At 42.4% G+C, this 21,250-nt stretch overlaps 1 protein-coding gene across 4 annotated transcripts in view; it reads right to left on the bottom strand.

Moving 5' to 3' along the window:
- Positions 1-340: 340 nt before the first annotated feature.
- The window catches only part of RBM20 (RNA binding motif protein 20), a 104,704-nt gene continuing 83,794 nt past the window's right edge, over positions 341-21,250 (bottom strand). For all 4 annotated transcript variants that reach the window (XM_068949641.1, XM_068949642.1, XM_068949645.1 and 1 more), the window contains exons 6-14: positions 18,936-19,079; positions 17,473-17,604; positions 15,531-15,610; positions 13,854-14,538; positions 11,876-11,974; positions 9,738-10,407; positions 7,133-7,252; positions 5,991-6,112; positions 341-1,957 (exon numbers count right to left, since the gene is read on the bottom strand). In XM_068949641.1, the coding sequence (XP_068805742.1) occupies positions 1,847-1,957; positions 5,991-6,112; positions 7,133-7,252; positions 9,738-10,407; positions 11,876-11,974; positions 13,854-14,538; positions 15,531-15,610; positions 17,473-17,604; positions 18,936-19,079 (2,163 nt within the window). In that variant the 3' untranslated portion in view covers positions 341-1,846. The remainder of the gene's footprint in view (positions 1,958-5,990; positions 6,113-7,132; positions 7,253-9,737; positions 10,408-11,875; positions 11,975-13,853; positions 14,539-15,530; positions 15,611-17,472; positions 17,605-18,935; positions 19,080-21,250) is intronic.

Below are 21,250 nucleotides of genomic sequence, written 5' to 3' on the forward strand. Positions count from 1 at the left end.
AATTTTTTTTACATAGAGAAAACAAAAAAAAAAGCTGTTTTAAATGACAGATGGGCCCAAATCTTAACGTATTTCAAGTCTGGACAAAGGAGGATTTATGCTGTAATGTTTTTCATTTCTCCCGTTCTTTCAAAGGGGCCACATCTGAAATTGGGACGCAAAGAATCCCTGACCTTGTGAGAAATATGAATTCCAGCTCTGAAATCTGAATCCACCTCTGGTAAAAATGAATGGAAAACACAGGCCATGAGGTGGAACAGAGCGTAACACAACAACACCGAGCGCTTTGGGGAGACTCTGCCTGGCTAAGAGGCATTTCGGAAAAAGAGTATGGCTGCTGGCACAGGTAATAACGGACTGAATACTTTGGTGAAAGTAATTTTGGCAAATTAGTCACTGTGCAATATTTTGCGACGCCCATGGCATTCTTAGGGATGGCTAGAACCTTCTGGAAAACTTATTTCCTCCACACAATATCTAAACAGGACAACTAACACCAGCAATTTGTGCAGAACATATCGTGATGAATATTAGAATCAGGCAAAGAATAGAAAAACGTCTGCAAATCCCCATCTGTCTAGATTGCGTGGTGCATTTTATAAAACCATAACTCCAGGATCAATTCTGGCAATGGTTTGCATACGTATTCACTTTACTACACAAAGCCCTATTGAAGTGAACCAGAAACTTGTACAGTGTATTTCAAAGGGACTTTGCAAAACACTAAGCAACAACTGTGCAGAAACAATAGCTCATAATAATGCCAGAGCTGCTGGTGCATCCTGTGTTCCCAGTGCAGTACTCTGTCAGCCATCAGTTGTTGTATTTGTGTAAAAAAAATCAGGGAAATAAAATACAAAAAACAATATTAAAAGTCTGGCATCTTTCCACGCAGACCAGGAAAATTCAAGGTTGCCAAGTTGAGAAAAAATAGGTTTGGGGAAAAAAAAAAAAACAACAACCCAAGACGACCCCGAAAGCAAGCATCTTGACTAAATATGTCTACAAGTAATATGGTCCAAACAGGTGGCACTTTAACAGCCTCTTGTGGGAGTTTCAAGTCTGTAAGACTCAAAGTTAGCACCTTCTAGAATGATCAAGAAGAGTTCTAAACCCAAGGACAAATGCAGAACATCCTGATCACACCACGGAAAATGTTGAGAACCGGAGCAGGTTAGCTGTCAGCACACGCATGTGAACTGTTCTCACTCTGCTGGGTTCAGGCTATCAGCTCGCTGGGACAGAAACTGTGGCTCCTTCTGCATTCATACAACACAAAGTACAATCAGTGCCTCATGACACACATTTATCATTTCACCAAGCTCTAAGACACATGGAGATGGATGCTGCTGGGGTTTATATTTTACCATCTACTGATTAGCTTGAGCAGAATGTTTTTAGATGTCCTATGGAAATCCTACTTCTCAATGGGGTAATGAGTGAAGCGGCTGAAAATAGTTTAAGCAACATTAAAGACTATTTATAGTCACATTTCCTTTCCTTCCAGCGTCCACTGGAGGATGCTGAGTCCTTCTAAATACTCTGCCTGATCTGACGTGTCACATCAGAATTAAAACTTTAAGAATCCCTGAGAATTCTGATTTAATCTAGGAAACCACTCCCAGCTCACAGTGTGAGAAAGAATTGCTCCGCTTGTTACAGATATGCCAGCATTGCTTCACCATGGGAAACTTTCAGGCATTTTGGTTTTTAATGGCACTCTGGGCATAGATGCATGGAACATGCTCTTTATTTCCCCTCCTCTGTACAGTGCAAATTGACAGTTATAGAAATAAAAAAAGAAGTATCAGCATTCACTCATTATAGCTCTTCCAGTTCATCCACATCATAGTTTTTTCTTCTCAAAGTGAGGAACAATTCCAGCATCATCCTGGCGCAGACTGCTGCCTTCTTCAGTCATTTTCAGGCTCTCTTCTGCAAGTTGGGATAGATACTTCTGCAATCACATCAAAAACAAGCATCTTTACAAAAGCTGAAGAAACTCAACACAGGATGCTTACACCTCTTCAGAGCCATTACACTCTCCCAGCACCTCACAGGGGAAAAATCCCACACAGAAGCCCCATTTTGGTGAAAATTCAAGCCAGGTAATATAGCTGTGTCAGGCAAACTACCTTAATACAGAGAGAGCCTAAGAGGTTCAGTGATTAACTCTGTGCCATAAGGGGAATTGGTAACATAACAAGGAGGACCATGACTCCTCATCAGTCTGTGTAGCTAGACCTCACCTTTTCTCCTGGCAAACATAAACTGACTACTTACTACTCCCATACACTATAGAGCAAGGACTAACACCATTAAGTTAACTGAATTATGCTAGGATAAAACTGGTGTGGCAGAGTAGATGGAGTTTCTGAGTCATAATTTAAAGCACATGCAGTACATTTTCAGACATACACTATGTGCATGCGAGCATTTATTTTAAGGGAAGACTCAAACTCAGTAATAATTAACACAATTTTGCAGTCTGGCTTGAGTATTTACATATATTGTGTTGCTTTAAGATAAAACATTTCAGAGCTCTAACTACCCATGGTGATTTGAAAATACAGAAGTGGCCAGTGAGGCCGTGAACCTCCTGGCAGTATTCTTAGTCGGCAGAGGTGCACACAAAATGGAAGGTGAATGGATGTGTGTCTGAAAATGGTGCACAAAGTGTTTATTAAAGGTCAACTGACATACGAACAGAATGGAAAGAAACTTCTTTATCAGCACCCTAGTCTACAGATATTCATGGGAAATACCCAGATAATGATACAGAGATGGCCTTATTAATGACTTACTGTTACACACACCCCACATGCAAGAATAACTAACCTAAGTGTTTTCAGGGTCCTAAAACTCTCTTTTCCAGCTGTTTAAGCATTCTGGTTTGTTTCGAAAAGGCCATCTCATGTCACTGTAAAATACTGTCTAGTTGCAGGACTCCCCCAGAGCGGAGTTCACCTTTGGCATCCATGGGGTAGAGATGGAATGATGGAATGAAAAACAGGTGTAAAGAAACAAGGGCTGTTCTTGGTGTACTAGAACTGCCAGGTTGTCTCAGGTAAATATGAGTTTTGGAGGTAAGAGGTACATCTGAAAGGGACTCAGTAAAGGTACAGAGTGGGCATACCTGTGACAAAATGATGACTGCACCCCTGTTGCTCTGAACAGAGAGACTTGGCTACGGCAATTACACAACTCTTAATCTTGATCCCAGAGTACAAAATTCCACGTGGCTGAAGGCCAGAATAAATGTTACAGTAGCATACAGAGATATAAAAACCGTAAAGGCTGGGAAGAGAGTTCCGAACTCCATGAACTGTAATAAATCAATCACTAACACCTGTCATTGGATCAGATAACCTTTTTTTTTTTTCGTTTTTTAATGATTAGCCACCAAAGTAAGACTGAGGTTTTCAAAGATGATAAAGGGTTCAGCCACCACCTTTGGTGGACCTTAGTGTCAGCTATCATGAGTAACTCAGTCACCAGTTTTGAAGTTCACAGACTGGAAATTCAGATGATTTATAACCAAGTGACAGTACAGGAAGAAATATTTTTCTTTTAAATACAAGTTTTGGATGAATACTGCATAAAACCAGTGAAAAACAAGTTGAAGTGACGCACTGATTTGCCCAAGAGTAGCTTACAGTAGATGAATCTGACAGCTTGTTGTACTAGTGGTGGGAGGGATGGCCAAATGATGGATATTTTGGACACTGAATATGCACTGGATCTGTAAATATAAATACCACCTGGGAAATCATTTGTTATGCTGAAGAGAATGGAAAATTGCAAAAAGTCTACCAGGCTGGTGAAGAAACAGTTGAAGTTTTTTCCAGTGATTGTTATTCTTCAAGAGGCACCATACACAGATGAAGTTGATTGTTCTGCTTCAAGACAAAATCCTCATCTTTGTGGAAATGAGGCTTTTGGAAGAAATATGGTAAATAAACTGTTCGGTTTGTGTAAAATTCCAAACACTGGACAGATATTTTTGATGTGGCTCCAAGGAGATCACGTGAAAGACAACACGTAGCAAATCAAACACAAAGACTCACAGCCATGAGAGCACCTGGGACAGTGTTATTGTCATTGGACAATGGTATTTGTCATGTAGACATGACAACAGGAAGACATAGGCTGCAACAGTAGTCCCATAGGTTAAGATATGGTAAAAGTTAGATTACATAGTTCTTAAATTGGTGGGTACGCTCATTAAATTGCTTCATCATAGGAGATGACTGAAGTATCTTGTGGAGTGCATAAGTGAGCATTACTACAACGAAAAGGGTCCTAGTAATGAGAAAAATTATTTAAAATTTGCTGAGCTTCCACTTGAATGGACAAAAGTTGGATGATTATTTATCAGACATTTAACTTCCTCAATTTAGTAAGATAAGAGCTACGGCTCTGCAGAACAGAGTGCTTTCATTACCATATTTGACAGATTTAATTTTAACCAGTCTTGTGGTCTTTGTGCTTTTATCTCAAGTCAGTTTTAGAAATCTACCACAGTGCTCATGGGAAGTGTCTTAAACGGGAGAAAAAAAATTTCATGCTGCCTTGGTTTTAATTGGACATTTTTGCCATGACTTTGTCAAAATAACTTAGAAAATGAAAAAAATGCCTCTTCTACCCTACTCTTCTAAATTGCCAGGGCAGGGGCTAGACAGGCAACCTTTCCCTAAGCACTATGAGTGCCTTTGGGACAGACTCACATGGGACACGTGGCCTGCACTAAGTGGTGCTATCTTTGGTGAATCCCTCTGGATTTTCTTGTCTGAAACACAAAAAGGACATGCAAACTGGGCACCTGTTCTTCAGGCTTACACTTGGAAGATCCTTTACTAGCAAACAGCAGAGCTGCTGTTAAAAGCCAGAGGCCTTTGTATGATTAGAGCTAAGTAACTTCAGGAAAATCAAGAAGAAAATTCCACCAGAGAAATGACTTGACTTTCTGTCACTTAAAGAAAACTACTCACAGGAAAGTTAATACCTATTAGCCAGCTAGGGAAAGATGGCTATTACTTGACGAGAAGCAGAACTCCAACGTTTACGATGGGCAGGGGGAGGGAGCTGAGGAAGAAGGGGTAGCCTTGTTCTTTTACGCCTTTTGCTGAAGGCATGCAAATGCCCAAGGCATTGCTAGCAAATGTGTCTTCTGCAGTGTCCACACCCCTGCACCAGGCAGGGACTCGAGGAGATGAGGGGCAAGGCTGCCTCCTCTGAGGAGTCCTTGGCACCGGGCAGTTAATGCTCATGCTGTCACGAACAGCAATGACTGATACTATCAACTGCGCATCTGAAAAGTGATCAGAGCAGGTTTTTTTGATTCAACTGTAAGTGGTCATGGTCTCTGTGTACTGTTATCAAATATGGTGGTATAGGTTTATTGAAACCATACAAGTAATTACACAAGAAATTACACTCTTCTGCATATCATCATAGCAATTATTCAGTAGCAGTGCTCTGCGCTGTTGAACAGCTGTAGCAGAGAGTGGCAATTACAGGGGGTCACAGGAAACACCCTGGATAGCCCGTGCGTCACATAATACTGTGTAATGCAAAAAGAAAACTAGCATCATTATTAAAGAAGTGGCACGTTTAATGCTAATGAAATTAAGAAATAAAAAAGGCTACTGGGCTCACTCCCAGTGACACCAACGTCTGGAACCCCCAAGAACAGACAATTAAATGGTCCGAGTTGCGTGCTGTGCTGGTGACAAGGACTAAATACAGATGAAATAATAAAATGATCTGCTGGACCCATTTTATTTATGATCCATAAGTTGATTTCAAGGACCCAGGAGTGAGAGATTAGTGTGCCAATAGTCACAACTACTGAAATATTTTGCTTATGTATACTTCAACTTCTTTTGAATTCTGTCCACACCATAAAAAGTAATTTTTTACAGCACCATGGAACTTGAACGCAATCTACCCTCACAGCTAGCTGTTAGCTAGTTTCAAGACTGTTTTACCTGAAGATTTTTGTAGTGAACAGTACTTCTGCAGTGACTTGTCTTCGCTGTCTCTTCACTTGTGTAGAAGAGTCCACAGAGCTTACAGTAAAACCCAGTTCTAGGCACCACAAATTCCACACCTACAGAGAGATTTTGAATTACATTAGGATGTCAGTTGAAATCCTTCCCCCCAACAATACTCTTGCTTTTAAAGAAAGAAGATTCTGTTTAGCTAAGTGACATAGATTTGAAGACTGTCAATACTGTATTCTCTTCTTTGATTTACCTAATTTTGCAAAACTCACCCACAGTTTAAAATCGTGTGCACTGCAAATACACCTTGCACATCTTCTCTCTTAGACATACATATTTAAAAATGTACCTCCTCTCACATAATATTGACTGAAGACTTCACTGTGTAACTTCAAGAGCTGGAATAGCTACAGTACTTATTAGTAGCAAACCCATGCTTAAGTTGGGCAAATTATCCTTAAAGATGTAGTTCTCCCAGGTGTTTTACTCATGATCAGTGTTCACACAGTATAACCAATACTTTTGGTTATACTAAAAGTATAGCCAAAACTTTTATGACAAAGACTTTTAAATTACTAAGTATTGTTCATACTGTGTATCTTGGACTTAAACTCTTTAATTTGCAGAGAATTTAGTGGATGATCCTTCTACCCTCAACATCCCTTGACATTGACCAAAGTTTCTACCAAAGTGTCACTGTATGGATGTGCGCATGCCTGCCCTGCAGTCTCAAAAGTGTTAACAGCAGCCAAAGCAACCGGGGGTACCCAGGGCTCCAACAGGCTGATTTATCCTGCTTCTTCGTTACTGCAGATATTCCCTGCATCAGGCTCAGGTTAGAGACAAAGAAGTTCAGTCCAAGGGAGCTTATTTCATCTCATCACTGATATTAAGGCTACCTGAAGCCATTTATCTGGAATGAAATTAATAATGATCAAGAATCAAAAGGCCAGTTCTTTCAACGGCTACCTCTCTTTTATACGCTCTGTCCCTTCATTCTCCTCGCAACTGAGCTGAGAAATAAACATAGCAAGTAGCCTTAAAGTGACATCTTGTTGTAATTTCTAGGTATTGCAGTGGGCGGCATCTCCTGCCAGCAGAGACCTGCGGGCCGGGCTGTACCGTACCTAGGGGAATGCTGAGTTCTGTGAACACGTCCTCTTGTTCCCAGCCTGGCGGAGAATGGATTCGCTTAGAGTCTACCTCCGGGTATTCAAGAGATCTCATTTCCAGGTACCTAGAATTTGCTTAACAAATGAATACATGTATTGAGTGAAAACAGTTTATTACTTTAAGGAGACATTTGTCAACTTATTGGAAATACTTTATGGGTGGAGCCAAAAATTAAGTAAAATCTCTAAAAATGCTTTTCTGTTCAAACAGGATGCCCACTCAGCGCAACTCACAGCAGCTGTAATACACTAATACACACACCCCTATTTCTCCCAGTAGGTCATTTTTCTGTTTCTAATTGCATGCTCGATATGGTTTTTTCTTTTCACATTTTAAATTCTCAATGAATCTGTGCCTCTGGCACAAGCACGGTCAGACCGCAGCCCCGCCGGCCACACATGGCTCAAAAGGAGCTCTGTGGCAGGGCTGTGCTGTACGACAAGAGACGGCGCAGCCCTAATACAGAGCTGCTGAGAAAGCCAGGAGCAGGACCTGCTGAGGGCAAATCACCAAAATGCCTCAGGAGCTAGCTGCATACACAGAGCAAACCTTCCTCTAGCAGGATCCTTGAGGGACCACTGCCATCTCTTCCCTGGAGCATTCTTCTCCCATCCTCAGCTCCCTAAGGGATGGTTTCTGCTTTATGGCTCTTGGCCACTCAAAGAGTTCGGTAGGTGCCCAGTAGAGATGGGATTTTTGGTCACTGCTGATCTGATAACAGACAGGTAGGAGATTCAAGATATGGAAAACAGTGAACTGATTTGCTGAGGAGGATAAAGCCAGTCAGAATGATGGACATTCTCCCTTCCCAATATGTGAATTGCTTTTTTATTTTTTATTTTTTTAAAAAAGTCGCTATCACAGAGCAACAGAATTACAAACAAACTGGTCTGATTCTCATTCTCCAGTTCTTACATCAAAGAACTGGTTTCCTTACCCTGACAAAATTCCTCTTCCATTGCAAATTTCACATAGATGAGGGATACATTTTCTCATAAAACAAATACATTTTTGCCCAAACCAAACCCTTCCTGCCTTTCAAGCTTGTCGTTCAAAGATCTGCAATTTCTGGCTATGAGAATGAATCTCTCTTCATTGTTTTAAATATGCCTAGTACATGATTTAAAAGAAAATAATACAAAATCCTGGCTGGTGGGCTTTCAAGTTAACTTTAAGCACATCGCAGGTTTCCAACTCTGCAGAACAAATCCTGGAAAAGCCGGGAGTGTCAGGACACCCAGGGCCTTTGTTACAACTTAAGTCCTGCCAAAGCTGATTTCTAGGGCTCCTGCACTGGCAGCTGCATTAGCAGAGAGCCTCGAGCCCACAGACCCTGCCTTGCACTGAGGATCCCAGACGTCAAGTCCGGACAGAAGCCCGGGAAGCGCAAGCTCCCCTGGAGTTTCCAGGTTCCCTGTCAGGAAGTTGGAAGTTTAGATGCTGACAACACCCAAGTTATTGTGCTTCTGGGATACCCAACTCTCACGTCAGCTGGCTGCCCATGCAGTGGGCAGCCCAGGAGAGCCAGCTGGCCTGAAAGCCTGGAAACTTCGTGGTGCCCAGTCCCAGGGAATACACATGGATGGCAGCATTATCTCCAGAGGTGCAAAGCTTGGCAAGCTGTCTTCGGGCCAGACAGGTGAGTTTTGAAAACCAAGGTAGTTTCAAACCTGTTCTGGTAGTTTGTTCAACATGAGACATTTACATTAAATGTTTCTGCATTTTCTGGTGGAAAATGGCATTCTCAGGAAATTTTGAGCAACTTCTGTTCACAAATTCTTCTCCATCACACAGGCTACAGTGACAACCAAAAAAGAGCATTCCTGGCCAACATGGTATATGCTGTTTTCCACTTCCTTTCATTATACCCAGTCCATTCACTTGCGTTTCATTTGAAGGAGTGACAGGAAACTAAAGTGAGTTCTAGACACTCAAGACTTTTTTTCTGACAGCAAAAATACTAATAGGCAGCTATGATTATATTTATTGGCACTATCTCACAGCATGTCATATCAGTTATACTAAAGGCAACATGTGGTAGATAACAGAAGACGATAGGGCAAGTCCTGACAAAAGGCTTGTATTTGTGTGAAGAAGGACCGAGAAGTAACAATCTACAAATGATTTCCATGCTACTAGCACTTCTGTACAGTGCGTGAGAATACCCACCTTGACTAAGAGCCAGCCAGACATTAGAGATACCTCTCTGCTGACCTTCAGAGACTGTCACTCATTTCATTGACAATTCAAAATAAATTTAGCAGGGCACTGAAAGACTTCAGCTAAACTCATGTGAACCTTGACATGACAATTATAGCATCTTATGCCTTGTAGAAAGCTTGCAAGCTGCTTATCATATTTACTTTACACTATTCAGCTAAAAGCCTCTAATGATTTCACTTGGCGAAAGGCAGCGGGGTTCTATAACTGAGCTGCTCCAAGGACAAGTCTTTATTCTATTAGCAACATTTATTCTAGTTAGCAATAAATTTCAATCTACTGTCAGAGGAAACATGCAAGGCTCTCTGCAGGCTGAAAAGAAAAAAAAACGGTAGTTACCCTTGGCCTCTGAACACTCTTGGCTTCCATGTCTCGTTTCTTCATCAGAGTTTTTAACAAGCATTTCCATGACTTCTCTACTCTCAGCTCCTTGTGATCCCATCTGTTTGTAATCATCTATAAATGTATCAGGGAGCTGGAGAGTCTCTTCTTTCAGCTGAACAGAAGGTATGTGGCGATCTTCAGGCTCTAAATGAATGTCAGAGCTTTTATCAATTTTTCCTTCCTTCGGCTGGTGATCAGACTCCTTAACAGGTTGGTCTTCTTGTGATTCCTCTGGCTTCTGCTCAGGGTCCAGATTTAGGCTTGATGCTTCAGTAACCGCATCATCATTATCATCATCCTCATCATCCTGACAGCCACCAGAAGAAGCTACACTGCCCTTTGCTGATCTGAAGTTTGTTTCTAAAGCTTTATGGGCAAATTTATCTTCACTCCTGGTTAAGTGGCTATGATCATTTTTCAGTTCTAACACATTTGACATACAGGGACACATTTCTGAGACGGTTTTATTTTTTTGATCAACGGGCACTATTTCTTCAAGCTCAGTTATATCAGGCTCCATAATTAGATCATCTTCTCCCACTTCATCTACTGTCACTAATTCCTCCATGTTAGCAGGATACCAGGTCTCACCTTCGATCTCACTTCCACTCTCCCAGTCTCTTTCCTGTCACAAAGATGTACAAAATTTGAGAAATCAGTGATTATAGATCATCAAAGTTAAAAATGGGCTTTGAACATCAGTAACCAGGGAAACTTTTGAACTGGTCATGCCTAACCTCTCCTCTATTCTAGTTGCAAAGAACAACATGCCTTGGTGCTATGATTTTTAAACCTTACACACAAGAACAAGCAATCTTCTTAAACCAACCATATAAGCTTCCCTTCAGGGAGAGCCTGTAACTGCCTGGGGGAATAACATCTCTCCAGTCTCCCACTTCCTGCTTTCCTGTAAACAGTAGAACAAGGCACAACCTGTCACACTAGTCACACTCCACTGCGTGACCCCAAGGAAATTATCCTCTCCCCTTCCTCTACCTCCATCCCAGGGTGACCAGAAATAGGTACCACAATGAGAATACACTGAATCCCAGTCTAGCCATTGTAGCTTTTACTTTGCTGGATGAGGTCCTTTAAGTTCCTACAGTGACTGAGAAAACCCTGAGAAACCGTCACTAGTCATTTCCTTCCACCAGCAAGAGCCCTCTGCCAGGGACTGTGTTGGCAGAGGTTGGCCTAGGCCTTGAGAAAAATCAGTTTTACAGTTATACTGAAAGGTTTATAATATGAAATACCTCATACATGCAGTTATAGACTTAGGATTCTCAGACACTAATACCGGATTCCAGAGGAATTAGAATTATAAGGTATATATTACTTTCAGTACACACTTGGTGCAGCTTAGATTTCAACTCCCAGAATCATCGTGTGCACATAATCTATTAATAATCTGTATTCTCCTTCTGTGTGGCCATTCCCACACTTCCCCTCCTAGAATCCTAAAACAGCACGAAAACTCAGAGAGTCGACACCGTTCTTGCCAGGAGATCAGTTTTCTACAGCAACAGATATCAATAGCTTCCATATCTGACCATCAACCCATGACCCTAGAGATATGAAGCTGGAGGAATTCCAAGGACATTGCTGTGCCCTACTGTGATGCTGCAGCAAGGGTGCTACAAAGACATTATCTAATTGAAAACAGAAACAATCAAGAGAGGCCACTATCTATAGTCCATTTAGGGTCAATAGTCTGAAAAGTTTTCATCGTTGGTCCCCTCTTCCTCTACTAAGTGACCATGTCTCCTATTTTTAGGCACAGTTTGCAAAGTTGCACAGTTCATTTGGGCATACGTTACTTACAGTTGCCAGTGCCAAGGGTTATGCATGTGAAGCAATGTACATGGGCAAAGAGCAACTAAAAAAAGAGCTCTGGGGAGTTCAGAAAAAGCTACTCCTTAAAGCAGAGGTCAAGATAAGGCGAGTTAATTTCGACAACCCCCTTCTGTAAACTATCTACCTGACTTTCATTGGGGGGGGGGGGGGGGGTTAATATTTCAGTTAGGAAAATGTGCTACCAAATCTGGATTTTCACTCTTTTTATCATGGAAGTAAACCAACAGTGTGTAACTAACCTTCTCTTTTCTCGTGTTTTCCAGAATCTCTCCAGATTCTTGTCCTTGTTTATCAGCTGAAGGTGAGCTCTTCTCTGGAACTTGCTCCTTTTTTCCAAGCTAAAATAAATACAACATATACATGTATAGCAACACACAGTGGTGTTCTATTATGTTTCTATTTTGGGTCTACAGAAGCAAAGTCAGTCACAAGGTCACATTCTTGATTTCTAAAGTTTATGCAAGTCAACTGGACTGTGGGAAAACACCCAAGAAGTGGATTCCATTAGCAAAGCTGCACAAATAAGAATTAAGAAAAAGAAATTGAAACAAAATTAGAGAGATGTAATTTATATCATAGAATTGGCTGGAAGATAGGTGGGGGAGAATGTGAATTCATTAAAATTTCCAGCCTCCTCTCTTCTGTTCTCTACCCACATCTGTTATGTTGGCTCAGACATGGTAAGGAGAGCAGCACTGTTAAAACTCCGCAAAAGACCTCAACTGTTTTTATTTATTAAAATGTTGGATCGGTCGAGAATGCAACTACTTGCACGGTTCATACTTTGGAAGAACAAAATCACAGTATTATCTAGCACTTGGTAAAAGAGGGATGGAGCAAAAGTGTGAATGCAGGAGCAGTCAGCTCTATTAGTCCCTATTGAATTGTTAGCAGTAGTTCCCAGAGAGGTGTGCCTTTAACAATGACGATTCAAAGTGACTTGCAAAATATGCAGAGGAGTGTGCAACACTGGTGATTCGGGAAGCTTAGTCTGACATTTCTATACAGAAGAGAGAAATATCCTCCCAAGGAGCCATCCATCACAGTGAAATACCAACCAAAAGAGAACGATGACAAAAAGTGGTCAGACACACGTATCTATGGCATGAGATAGTGTCGCTGCCTGTTACAGAAACTAGCTGAGTTACACGATCTAGAGATTTCTACTAAGCCTTCTCCTGCACGAGAAGAAAGAACGCAAGGTCAATTAAAGACAACTGAAGACAGCCCTGGCAACACAAAGTCACAAGCGACAGATGGACCCTAGTCAGCATAGCAGCTCTGCAGCCTGCTGTGCCAGCGTCCCTGTGGGTGGATGGAGGGAGCGTATCCCCAGGAGGGCCTGGGGGAGGCAAGGTGGCCATAAGCCAGTAATAAGATCCCCGTAGAGTGGGGACATGAGCATGGGGCTGTGCTGGGACTGAGTGAATGAGGCATCTCTGAATCGTTCCCTCTCCACTCCTTCCCAGAGGAGAATCAGGGAGGTGACAGACACCGTTACTTCACCAACTGGGAGTTTTATCCCAGAGATCCCATAATTTTAAGGGTAAGCTGATTCGTTGCTTCTGCCAAGGGGTGTCTTCCAACACTTCCCTTCAGTGTGCTACTGAGGGTAGGAACATACAATTACTAGATACCAGCAGCTCTGCTGAGCTGACCAAAATAAAATGTGTCACGTTGGATTTAAAAGTTAATCCCCCATTTTGGCATTATAACAACCAATTCCCTGTATTTTCCTACAAATATTGCCTATCTCTGTAAAGTACCACTAAATTCCCAGATAACTTGTTCCACAAGATGCAGAGAGAGCAGCTGGGGGCAGGGGGGAACACACAGGCTTGGAAGAGAGAGCTGTAGGCCAACTTGTCCCTACGTATACAAGCTGCATGCAAGCAGTAGATTTTCATTTGGTTTTGTTTTCAGTTGTCTGTTCCCATTTCCTCACTAGTTACCTAGATGCTGTGTGCATGAAATGGAAAGATTACATCCAGGTCCCCAACACAGGAATGGTGTAAGGGATCTGCACAGATCGGTGCAGAGAGGTGGATGAGATGGCCTCCCAAGATCTCTTTGAGGAATATATTCCCTGATTACATAATGGTAAAACATTGCATGTCCCCAGTACCACACCAATAACAACTGGTTTAAAATACTTCAGAAAATACACTATTTCAGCTTTTACCTTCTTTGCACGTACAGTTTGGGATCTCTATTTACCTCATTCTCAGAAGGTTTGCTTTCCTTCACATCATTGCCCTCCGCAGCAGCATCGTCCTCTTGGTCTCTGTCAGCTTTCTTAACTTTATTCTTATCACTTAGTTTTTGTCTGGATCCCTCAGATGCTTTGCTGTGCTTCTGTTCAGCCGCCTCCTCCCTCGCAGCGTCCTCACTGTAAGAATGTCTCCGCTCCCTTAACTTTGCCTCTTCCTTTCTCTTAGATCTCCCAGATAACTCCTGCAGCTGCCTTTGAAACTTGTCAGATTTTGACTTAGACGTTTTTCTGTAATAGTCATCTTCCCTGCTCTTGTAGCCAGATAAAGGGTGAAGGGAGCCAGGGGAACCACTCCTTAAGTATTTTTCTCTGTACCCTCTGCCTCCTTCAATCCGTTCATCCAAATCAAACTTGTCCAGCTGTCGGGAATAATGTTTCCTCTCATGTACCCACGTGTCGGTCCTGTCCCTCTTCTCGTCCCCATTCTCTCGCCATTCTCTGCTGTCTCTTTCCTCTTCCCTTCTCGAATATGGGGACTGATCCCACGACTCTCTGCCGTTTCCCCAGTCTGTCCTGCTGGTTCCCAGTGGGCTGTGGGGTGAACTGCAGGAGGTGAAGCTGGGAGTGTGGGATCTGGGCGACAGGGAGCGGCTTATGGGGCTGCGAGAGCGGGGCCTCTCTGTGCCATACCTGTTGTAGAGGGAAAAAGTAGCTGTGACTCTGTTTGACCTGCTGTGATCCACACTGAGCGCTTGTACACTGGGAACACACTGGGAACTACATTGATACGTGTGGACCTGAGATCGTCAGGGGAAAACCCCTTTAACACCCCAGGCCTTTCACATACCTGCACTGCACAGCTGCAGGCACAGTGAGCAGGAGAAAAGGCAGCACTGCACTCGTGTCCACAGAACTTAACCAAACCCCCACAGATCTCTCAAGAATATATTCTGTCATTCTTAAAAACCTCTCGTAGGGATTTAGCATTAAAGGCTTATAACATGTGAATAGCCTTACAATGACAGCCTGCTCAATCATCTAGAGCATCTCTGAGGCAACAGTGACACAGGTCACCTGTTTAAAAAGAGACATTTTAAGATTGTGATTCCTCCCTGTTTCTGCTGGAAGGTCCAGAAAATACTAATGGAAGCCAATCTGATCAGAAATATACCCAAATACATTTTAATCTGAACTGGTTCCTTCCCTCTAGGTCTTTCAGCACCCCCAACCTGTATGCTTCTCACTCAAGGGAGAAGAGAGGGGAATAGCTTGATTTGTGCATTCTTCAAATGTCAAGTATATTTTCTGAATAATAATAATCATCATCAGTAGCAATAGCTGGTAAAGAGCAGTGAGTAAAATATTTGTTTTCATAACATGCCCAGCGCACAATTTCAATCTGATCTTAATACCTAGGTCCTGCACCTCCTATTGTACCCACTTGTATCTTTTCAGTGATTTGAAATGAAACCCAGAATAAGAAAGAAAATGAGATGGTGAGGGAAGCACACAGACGGTGCTAATTCTACTTGCAGGCTTACAGACTTATCCAAGTCCCAATCCTAAATTATGCAGAAACTTTCTATGTCACCCAGACTTGCGGCCCCACATCCAGAGAGCAGTGAATTCCCCAGATCAAGCCAGGGAAACCAGCAGGCAGAGCTGCCATTGCAGCGAGTTACCTGTCTGCTTCCCGGAGCAGGTCCCTCTCCCTCTGCGAATGGATGTCCTGGATGATAGCAGCCACGTTCTTACCTGGTTTCTAAGCAAGACAAAGACACTGTTTAGCATGCTGCACTCTCCAAGCTGTTTTAGGTGATGCATCCTGTAAGAAACAGCATCCATGCATCATTTCATTACACTATTAATGAGAAATATTTGGATTCGGTGTTCTCGTTACAGTCTTTTCTACCACTGGTGTCTCAATAAAATAATCAAAGCAGTAAAATGGTTCAGATGGAAAATTTCCTCTGTTACAGTGCAGCACCGTCTCCACATACTTCTATAATAGAAGAAAGGCTTCTATAATAGGCTGTGAAAACTAGCTTGTAATTCTCTGTTAGGCATTCACCACAGTATATTTTCTAGGAATTGGATGCCAGAGGAAACGAACCAGACCATTATTCTAATACCTGAATTAAACAGATCTATAGCCTCTCTCTGCCCCTAGGAATGAACTGCCTTCATCTCATTTCAGAGTTTAGCTCATTCTGGAGCATGGCACTAAAAGAGTATGTGTAGACACAGAAGCTTCAGAAAACCTAGGTGCAAGAAAGATGTACAGAGGAAATGTTGATTACTTGAGACTGAAGATCATTTACAAAAGATGCACTACTCCAGGCTGGAGTGCATGCAATTCAACAAGCACTTGGAGCAAATGCAGCTGAGCAACATAATCATGCAAGAACTCAGAGCAGTCTGTAGCAGTAAACAGCTCATGCATGCTCCCTTTTTCATGCCGTTGTCCTTTAAACAAAAAAAAAAGGGGGGGGGAAAAAAAAGAAAACCAGCTTTTGTTAATGCAGAGAAAAATAATTCCATGACCTGAAAAACTGCCATTGGAACTGCTGAAAGTCTTCTTGAAGTCTAGCGCTCGGCTGGGCAATTCCTGTTCAGCCTCTATGCTAAGATGTAATCTCCACCACCTTACATCTGAATGCCTCACAATACCACAGTAAGAAAGATTGCCCCAGTTTACGGACTTTGGGCAACTCCCTTAAGTCTCCTTAAACTCTTACGTGCATACAGGAGAGACAGATTTTTCCAAAGGTGAAAGCAGATCATCTGAGTTACTTATTTTTCCTCAAGGCTCATGAAAGAGCTCTTAACGTCTTAACTTGGAGCACTACAGGGTTATTTTATAAAATAACCTTATGCTGCGTTGGGTAAGGTAATACAAAGCCTTTCAGCTCTGCATCACTGGTTCTAGTCCAGGTCTTCATGAGAAACATTATGCCCATAGCATTATATACGACAGTACATAAGCTCCCATAAATATGCTTTCAAGAGCACTGATTTTTGGAGATCACTCAGGTGTTCACATCAGAAGTGGCACACTCTCTTACAGAAAATCCAAAGACCAAATATTGCTCTGTTCTGATTCTCTGTAAAACGTCTTACTTTTGAGGTAGTTCAGTTACTTCTTACTCATTCACAAGAAAAACAAAAAACAAATAATTAGTGTGATGCTTAGCCCTACCACCTCTGCCAGGCGGGGAGATGGTATTAACGGCTCATGCAGGCAAGTAGTGAAAAGCACTGCATCAGGCTTGATGCCTGTCTAGAAGGATGGACCCTCTTACTTTTGCTGACCTATAGTACTTTGCACTTGGCTGTGTTTTAGACCTTTGCTAGACAAGCAATGTGGGGAGCCTGCTCAGAAGGAGGCTTGGAAGGGAATTTTGAAATAACGGCATGAGAACCACAGAAAACGGGATCTCTTCAAATGGTTAAAATTTAGAACAACAGCAAGCAGCTAAGTATATAAGATCATTAACATACATTGACTAATTTATCTTTCTTCATTTCTTCTTCCAAAATATTAAAGCATTAATTAGAAATCAGTGTTCAGTAAACATTTTTAGACGTGGTCTTATGGACATGCCATGGTAACTCTGATCTTACCTTCAGCTGCAATTCCTTGTATCTTTTAGACATCCTGATAAGTAACTTGTCATCATTTATCATAGCAGGTTTTTCTTTGTAGTACTGCACCATGGCTTGTGCTGCTTCACTGTAAGCCATTTCCAGAAAGGCCTAGCACAAACGGGGAGAGCTTTAAAACCTACTACATATTAAAAATATACAGTATAAGAGAGAAAAGGCAGCACAATAATTTTCGTGTGGATTCTTCTTACGTAAAATTTGCTGATAGTACAGAACTGGGTAGCTTTTCAGCCCTGGAATTAAAATTGTAACTAGCAGAGGCTCCTTTGCTCACCCTCCTTTTAACTAAAAATAATGGTTTCAGCCCAGCTATGAAAGCTGATATGCAACTTAAAAGCACAAATTGAAGAAGCCAGTTGAGTTAAAATCTAAATGACTGGAATGTAATCTTTCTTGATAGATGGAAACATCACCTTTTCCCCACTTTTCCACTGGTCCTTGTGCTCGTGGTAAGCTGCTGCCAGGAGGCAGAGCTGCCACGCTGCAGCTTGTACTGCTCCTGAGGCTGCTGGCTGCACTTCGCAGAACCACCAAGCATCCAATGAAAAGCCGAATACCAGAACGAGAGGCGCCAGAGCAACAAAAGCCAAAAAGAATAAAAAATCTGAATGCTGTTAACTAGCACTTTTATTTACAGGAAAATTGCATTTGATGTGACTTTGGTTTAACTGACCAATGAAAACTCACAGCTGTGTATTGGCTGCATTTGGAAACACGCTGGGATCTCATACATTTCCCACTGGAGTGAATTCCACATCCACCCATTTTGCCTGCTGCGAGCATGTGAGAGAAGATTTTCCAACTGCCACCTCCAGAATTAACCTCCTGGGGTCTAAAATCGTCTTGAAGAAAGAGCTCTGCTACAGCCTGGTGCAGTTTAAACAGGAGAGCTAGCAGTAGCCCTCCTCTAGCACACGTGCTCCAGATCACACAGAGCAGCCGTGCCTTGGAGGCTCTGCTGCTCGCCTGTGCTTACCCCACGGCCCCACCTGCCTTTGCTGTAACAACAGTCTAGCAAGTGTAGGACAGCTAAATCAGAATAGGGTGTCAGTGATTCTTCCATGCCTACTGCAGCTCTACAATGATACGGGAGAAAGCAAGAAATACTCCAAAACAGAACAACAGAAGTCTGAAAATAACCCTAGCAAATGGCTGGGAGAAGAATGCAAAGTTATTCATGTTTTTGAAATTAAAGGTGGGGGGGGGGAAGTATATTTTTACAACATTTCTCTTCTTAATTCAGAGATTTTTGGTTTTTAGCCATGCCTAGCAGGACAGGGGGCATGCTTATGCCACCATCTCTTTCCGTGAACAGCTTATTTTTTACTTTAAGAGCAGGCTTCATATACTTAGGTTTCTGCTACAAAGAGATCTTCCCCACAGTTTATATGTCAGCATCAGCGGCCCCCAACGTGCCATACCTGGTTAGTAGATTTCATGAGGATATAGTTGGTGACTTTCCCAAATGGAAGTCCCAGATTAATGACATCGTTCTCTGTGCAGCTTCCCTCGGGGAGGTTGCAGATGTGAACCACTCGACCCAGTGTAGATTTCCTCTGGGGAAACTGGGGGGGAAAAAAAAGTTTTTATCTTAGATATTCCAGCTACTCGGTAAGACCTTGCATTTCTGCAAAAAATGAAATGTTCTGTTCTGCTCTGCATACCTGTTATTAAGGACAAACACTCTTCTTTAAACCTTATAGTTTAACAACCTGGTTTAAACATATCCTTTTCCAATTGTATATTTAACTGAAGCACAGCTTGTGGCAGAGTCTCTATCCCTGGACGTTACAAAGTCCAACAGGATTAATGATATTTCCACAAAAGGTAACTACAGAGGTGTTCAGGATACCAGGGGCTGAATTCAAGTCCTTCTTCTGTTCTCTACCTAGGAGCAGATTGGGCTGGGGGTAAAACAGACCCCACTTAACACACAGCTGTATTTCAGGGTGGAAAACTTCTTGCTTTGCCCTTTCATTGCAAGGACAGGCCCAGGAGGGCTGTTCCCTTGGGGCACGCCGGGCAGCAGAGCTCCCTCGCTGCGGGGCTGCGCAGCCACCCCTGCCCGCGGGTGGAGGCTGTTTCGGGCGCTGGGGCGCTTCCCAAAGAGCCTCCCGTCTCCCTGGCATGGAAGGGAAGCTTTGCACTCCAGTTCAAAGAGGCGCCAAGATATACTGAGAGAGATACAACTTGCCTCAGCTAACGACACTCAAAACATTGCCCGTGCAGGAGATAAGTCTTTCCAGACTACTTCCCTGTTTATGACCTCTGCTGTTTGGTCCATGTGGGATTTTACCAAAGAAGTAACTGTAGCTTCAGCTAATTGCGCAACTCAAGGGAAGATGCAAACCATGTGAGCTCACAGGATCGAGTTCACCAGTGCCATCTCTAATGTTTGGCTGGTCAGCAAATTCACAAGTTACAAAGCTAATGTTATCTTAGTGACCCCTGCGTCCTGTTACCTGCACTGCAGACTTCACCACTTAACCATTTGTGTATTTTTGCTGCATTAAGACACCGTATGATACAGTGAGCTGCTATTTAGCTGTATCTTACACAGACTGCCCAGGTTCATAAGGAAAGAAGTGCCCAAGTCCAGAAGTAAGGAATTTTCTCTAGTAGTCAGATAACAAAGACCTGATCCTGAAAAAGATGAAGCACCCCAACTGCACTGGAAGAGAAAAGGAAAGGATGGTTGTGTGTGTCTGGCAGATGGCACACGGCACGCAAAAGGAGAATATAACCTGTTAAGAGATGGTATGCTAAGCACATACAGGACCAGAAAGATTTAGTTGCTGTTCTGACAAACACTCAGCAGTGCATTAAATCAGATGACTGTAAGATGTTGCCACCTCCCCAAAACTGGCAGTGACTTAAATTAAAAAGCTGTGCTGCAAAACTGCAATAATTCATGATTAAGAAGCAGTCAGACAGTCATACTACAGGAATGGATGAGCTGTACCAAGCAAAAATCTTCTCAGCTGATTGAAGTTAAACTGGATCCATTCATTAATTACAGCTGTAAATAACAGCCAGGAAAGGAATACCCACCTTCCATAGCTGCACTCAGTAAGTGAAAGCTGTTATGTGTCGGGTATTGAGTGTAATTTTTAACAAGACTATAAATTAAATTTCTTTGCAATCAATTTCTACAGGGGCTTACTTGTGCAGTTGGGCAACTACAACAAAAATAATTTGTTCAACAAATTATTCGACACATAACACGGAAATGCACCTCATATAGTTTGCCATATTATTTCACCCCTCCAGTGTGGTATTTTTTGTTAAATCTTTTTCTCCATTTCTTGCTTTCTTACTATTGAGACTCTTTATCCCTTTCTTGATCTTTGCATGCAGGCACCTTTTCTAAAGGTAATTGGAAACTGACTGTCCCATCCCTCCACTGCCAATGGCCTTCCATGCCTGAGTGAGGGCTTGTAGCACTCTGCCTTTTGTAGAGGGACAGAGTTATTTGCAAACGGACAGCACGTAACAAGCTCTTCCAGAAATCTGAATACTTTGCTTATGATACGTGCAGGGTCAAGTATAATCTCCCGCTGCTCAGATAAATGGCAGTGGCTTAGCTGAAAGTGAATACTACCGTGCAAAGGTGTAATAAATTATAAACCACCTGGGTTGTGGGGTGAATGACAGCTGGTAAACTCATTCTTAACACCTCTAATATAGCTCCCTGTCTTCCCAGTGAGCTTCTGAAGAAACAGGGGATTTACAGCGC

The sequence above is a fragment of the Struthio camelus genome, chromosome 7 (genome assembly GCF_040807025.1).
Source record: "Struthio camelus isolate bStrCam1 chromosome 7, bStrCam1.hap1, whole genome shotgun sequence".
Classification (NCBI taxonomy): domain Eukaryota; kingdom Metazoa; phylum Chordata; class Aves; order Struthioniformes; family Struthionidae; genus Struthio; species Struthio camelus.